Source organism: Sinocyclocheilus anshuiensis, unplaced genomic scaffold (assembly GCF_001515605.1).
Source record: "Sinocyclocheilus anshuiensis isolate Anshui unplaced genomic scaffold, SAMN03320099.WGS_v1.1 scaffold275, whole genome shotgun sequence".
In the NCBI taxonomy this organism is placed as follows: Eukaryota; Metazoa; Chordata; class Actinopteri; order Cypriniformes; family Cyprinidae; genus Sinocyclocheilus; species Sinocyclocheilus anshuiensis.
In genome coordinates, this window is record NW_015549569.1 from 226174 (window position 1) to 231554 (window position 5381).

The 5381-nt window shown below is 40.3% G+C and overlaps 1 protein-coding gene across 1 annotated transcript; it reads left to right on the forward strand.

Moving 5' to 3' along the window:
• The first annotated feature begins 560 nt into the window (after positions 1-560).
• Positions 561-4279, forward strand: LOC107657319 (putative uncharacterized protein DDB_G0290521). Its single transcript, XM_016445360.1, has 3 exons — positions 561-667; positions 3649-4122; positions 4201-4279. Exons 1-3 carry the CDS (start codon positions 561-563, stop codon positions 4277-4279), a joined length of 660 nt encoding a protein of 219 aa, XP_016300846.1.
• The last annotated feature ends 1102 nt before the right edge of the window (positions 4280-5381 follow it).

A 5381-nucleotide genomic window follows, 5' to 3' on the forward strand; every position in this document is an offset into this window, starting at 1 on the left:
TGTAAAACCAAAGATGCACTTACGTTTTGCAAATCCACACTCCTACAAATAAAGGTGCTTCACGATGCCATAGAAGAACCTTTTTGTCTAAATGGTTCTATAAAGAACCTTTAAAATCTGAAGAACCTTTCTGTTTCACAAAAGGTTCGTGGAGAAAGAAGGTTCTTCAGATTATAAAAAGGTGAGAAAGAGATAGTTCTTTAAAGAACCTTTGACTGAATGGTTCTTTGTGGAACCAAAAATGGTTCTTCTATGGCACCGCTGTGGAGAACCTTTTAAGCACCTTTATTTTTAAGAGTGCACTTATAAATACAAATAAATCAAGTGCAAAGGTAGTTGCATTTTCACCCTCCAATCAGAGCCTGTTTAAATTCTCCTGAAAACCCATCCATAATCCTCAATTTCCTGATTCCTGAACACTAATATTTTTACAGGCTAGATTAGCGTTTCTCAACGGGGGCGTTCGGAGAGCATCGGGGGGCGCTGGAAGCAATATTTTTGAAAGGGGAGCGCTGAGGTGTTCTTGAGGGGCGTTTGGTTAAAGCGAGTTTACACCAAAGATGTATGAGCTGAGACTTGCAAACGAAAATGGTCTGGCACATCCTAACGCAGTCTCTACATTGGATGCATCAAAGCGCACATTCTATATCCGTTTGTCAACTTGTCGGTAGCGCAAGCGAGTGGAGCGCGGCAGGCAGAGAACGCGACATCCGTTTATGTAGCGCTCGCGCTCAGATACTGAACCACTGATTATAATCAGGATCTGTGTGCTTTGACGCAACGTGTCGCGACGTTCGCGCCCGGTGTAGTAGTGTTAGTTAGGGTAAGCCGCTAGTTTACACGAATACTACCGCTTCTAAACTATCATTTCCATAGCTTTCTGTAACGCAGCTGCCAGACTTCCAATGAAAACAATAGCAAACATTTAGACACGTTAAAGCACAATATGCTTTTTCTTGTTTAGAAAAATGTATATGAATGATTTTTGTTTGCTGTTTGGCTGCGGTTGGTTTGAATGCCAAATTTCAAGAGTTTATTCAACGCTCATAAATATAGCCTAATTTATATTCACGTGGCTTTTTTTGCTCCTTGGCAAAGTAATGATAATGGTATTTAAAGTCCAGTCAAATATGTCATGAATGTCATGTGGCATTCAATTACATATTTTTAAAATTATTTATGGGCTACTGTGGGCTGTAATAGTTGGGTTAAAATACATGCTATTAAAAAAGGTTCATATTACAAATAAAATATAGCCTATAATATACACTACCATTCCAAAAAAAAAGGTCAGTAAGATTTTTTAAATTGTTTTGAAACAAATCTCTTCTGCTCAGTAAGGTTGCATTTATTTTATCAAAAAAAAAAAATGCAAACAGTAGGCTACATCTACAATTTGAAAGAACTGCTTTCTTTTTTTCCCTTTTCTTTCTGTTTTCCTCTCATACTAAAGCGCCATTACTCCAGCTTTCAGTGTCACATGATCCTTCAGAAATCATGCTGATTGCTGTTCAAAAACATTTCTTCTTATTATAGTTGGCACACCACACTGACAAAAAAGCAAGATTTTAAATTTAATGGACTAACGAAGATATGAATCAGGACAGCACTAAAATAGTTTTGAAAATGAGGAGCATATGTTTCCCATCTTATTACTTAGTTTTCTTTTAAGCATTTGTAAGCAAACTTTGAAATATTCTCACAAAATCATGAAATATAGTAAAGGAGGGTTTATATTTCTTCAATATGCATGTATAAATGTGGTATTTACATACCAAAATTACCATGTCAACTATGTCAGAATCGCAGGACAATGTTGACAATTTTCTGCACTCCTGAATGTTTCTATGTGCATGCAATCTGTACGTTATGTACGAGCTTGTGTGTTGTGTGCGTGCGTGCAGTGTAGCAGCACATTAGTTTAGAGTGGAGATTAGCTACCTGTACAATCAACTCAACACGTCGCTCCACTCTGCTCACTCTGCCAGGAACGGAAGAACAAACTAAAATCTCTTCTGTAAAAATGCCCCTGTGGATATATTCTAAACAGGAATTTTTATCAAGTCTTTTTAAATTTGGGGCAAATACATCACCATATATTTAGCAATGAAAATCACCAACATGCTTAAAAACTCTGTAAATAACTCTGTTATTCCACTTATTTTCAAATAATCTATTTTAAAAATGTATTACACTGTCAATTCATTTTTTTCATCAATTTAATGGATCCTTGAATTAAAGTAATTTCTTTAAAAAAAAGTAATGGCCCAATAAATTTTAATGCTACTGTAAATATAATACCAGTCCTCATTATAAACACAAAATAATAATCAACTTCAATAGTCTGTGAAGATTTTTTAGAAGAATTTTTATTTGATGTGAGGTACCTGAATAATGGGTAGGGGAGCGCTGGCCCAAAAACGGTTGAGAACCACTGGGCTAGATCATCCTGCCTAGGATGTTGTGATAGTCCCCAGAGGCATGGTCAGTGCTAGCTTTTGCACCACACATGCCTCGAATTCTGCCCAGAACTCTTTATCTCGGTCTTTCTGAGCACAAAACATTTTCACACATCTAGATCAGCCTCTCTCACACCTCCCACCAAACTGCAGACGTGCTTTAAGACGGGACTTTTTGAGGTGATGTTTTTCCCTCCACTCAATACAGGTCAGTTTCTACAGAACTCTTGACATAAGTAATGTTTAATCCACTCCAGTCAGCTCTTTCAGCCAGCCTTCGCTCTCTATATTACTCTTTTATTGATCCTCCCATGTTCACTACAAACACTTTGACCCATTTTCGACCTGCACTTTATCTCAGACCAACATAATGTCCCCATTTTTACAGAATGTCTACATTTTCATTAAAGTTCTACAAACAGTAGACACATTTGTCTTAAAGATTTATGTTATTGTCCAGAAAGCATGATGGCTTCTTGAAAAATATTCACACTCAGAGGCAAATATACCCTTTTAGAAGCTAATTAACTATTCTGACTGAATTTTTCTTTTTAACAATGTCGCATTAAAAAACTTTTAGTAGCTCTACATTTTTAGGAGGTTTAAAATGACAAGAAAATGACAGTTCACCCCAAAGTAAAAATGATTGTCACCCTCATGTCTTCCAAGTCAAGTCACCTTTTGTAACACCCCTGTGGACTGTTTGTTGTGGTTTCTTCCCCTTGTGTTGGTTTATCCCGTATAATCATTAGTTAATCACCTCATTGTGTTCACCTGTCTGCCCCTCGTTATCTGCACTATATCTTTTCCTGTCTCTGGTATTTGAGTTGGTCGGTTATTGTGAATGTTACCCCGAGTGTGTGTGTCTCATCTACCCGAATCTGCCTTGTTGTCTCTACATTAAATATCCTTATTTGAATCCTTGTCATCCTCGTCATCCTGCCTGCCTCCACACACCTTGACCGTGACAGAATAACCGACCCTTTAAGTAAAGTATAGCGGCGTCTTCCCCCTCATTTGTTTTTTCCAGTTTTTGTCAGTTTTTATTTTGTTTTTCTATGGATTACCCCGCCTTCGAAATCCTCCTGCTGGAGCAGGGGGTACGCTCTCTTGAGGACCACACAAACGACTTTCTGTCCCTGGCCCACCTCACGCACTACCCGGACAACTGCCTCTGTACCTTCTATAGAGTTGGACTTAAGGCCACCACACCAGTGCAGTTGTCTGGGGATGGTCCTCGAGAGAGCCTCGCCACCTTCATCGAGTGGGTGCTGGTGTCCTGCGAGTCCCAGCTGACCGTGGACATCGCGGACAGCAACACCAGCCCCACTCAGGACCCTGATCCCAGCCCACCATCTCCCCGCGGTACGGAGCATAAACCTGAGCCCACCGATGACGGAGAGCCATGTCCCGCCGCGATCCCCGAGTCGGAGCGAAGCCCCGCGGCTGAGAGGAGGATCGCCTCGGATATGAAGCCCAACACGTCAGACCAGGTGCGAGAGCCGGTGACAGTGCCCACCACGAGGGAGCAAGCCGTGGACTGTGTGAGTGCGGAGAGGAGCTCCGCCCCCTGCATCATGGCTGAGGGTGAGCGGACTATGGAGGGAATTCAGGGCCAAAATGAGGAGGAGAGACCGCGGAATCCTCTGTTTAGCCCAGGAAAGCCTCCTGGAAGGGGAAGGGCTCCTGATCCCCAGTTTAGCCCAGTGAGGGCTTCTAATCCCCAGTTCCGCCCAGGAAGGGCTCCAGCCCAAGAGCTCTCTCCAGTGCCCGCTCCTCAAAAATACCATCTCGAATCCTCTGCTTTATCCTCCTCCTAGTCCCCCTCCGCCCCTCCCTCTGTTTCTACGGTGCGAGGACGCACCTTCCGGGAGGGGGTCGTAATCTAACACCCCTGTGGACTGTTTGTTGTGGTTTCTTCCCCTTGTGTTGGTTTAGCCCGTATAATCATTAGTTAATCACCTCATTGTGCTCACCTGTCTGCACCTCGTTATCTGCACTATATCTGTTCATGTCTCTGGTATTTGAGTTGGTCGGTTATTGTGAATGTTACCCCGAGTGTGTGTGTCTCATCTACCCGAATCTGCCTTGTTGTCTCTACATTAAATATCCTTATTTGAATCCTTGTCGTCCTCGTCATCCTGCCTACCTCCACACACCTTGACCGTGACACCTTTATATTTAAAGCACTTTATACAATAGAGATTGTATCAAAGCAGCAGTATTAAACAGGAAAGTAATCAATGATGCAAACTTGTGTGTATGCAAATCCAAATTCTGCTGTAAAGCAGCTCAAATAAGAGACTATAGTTTCATTATTCCAAACCTGTATGACGGAAGATATTTTAAAGATAGTTTGGTAACACTTCACTTAAAGCCATTATGCATAATGCATTATAAAAGTAGTTAAGTAGCATTACAGTATATATGTTTTGTAATGCTCCTTATAATGCACTGTACAATTTCATGAATAATTGTAACCACAGTTAATACATTATAACACTTATCAATTCATTGTTAGACTATGCATTTTAAATTAGGTTATAATTATTTACCACAATATATAATGTATTACAACAATTATAATACATTATATACTTTAATAATCCTTCATAATGCATTATACATAAAGGCTTTAAGTAAAGTGTTACCGACAGTTTTTGTCCATTATTGTTTTAAATGGCTGGAAGATAGTTCAGAATATCTTCTTTTATGTTCTACAGAAGAAAGAAAGTTGGGAATGAACAGAGAGTGAGCAAATAATGAAACAATTTTCATTTGAGCCATGACCCATATTCAATTAAACCTCACTTAATCACATGCAACCCAGATATCCTCGTATTTATGCCAAACACTCCAGAAACCCCAGCGTTTCTACACAATTACACTCTAGATTAGTGATAGCTAAAATCTGGTGCTGTT

What these genes read in the sequence shown, in the direction of transcription:
- LOC107657319 (XM_016445360.1), top strand. Translation starts at nt 561, where the DNA reads ATGTATGAGCTGAGACTTGCAAACGAAAATGGTCTGGCACATCCTAAC. An exon ending in ATCCGTTTGTCAACTTGTCG is followed by an intron (nt 668 to 3,648) that starts GTAGCGCAAGCG and finishes TACCTTCTATAG; the next exon opens with AGTTGGACTTAAGGCCACCA. An exon ending in CCTCTGTTTAGCCCAGGAAA is followed by an intron (nt 4,123 to 4,200) that starts GCCTCCTGGAAG and finishes CCGCCCAGGAAG; the next exon opens with GGCTCCAGCCCAAGAGCTCT.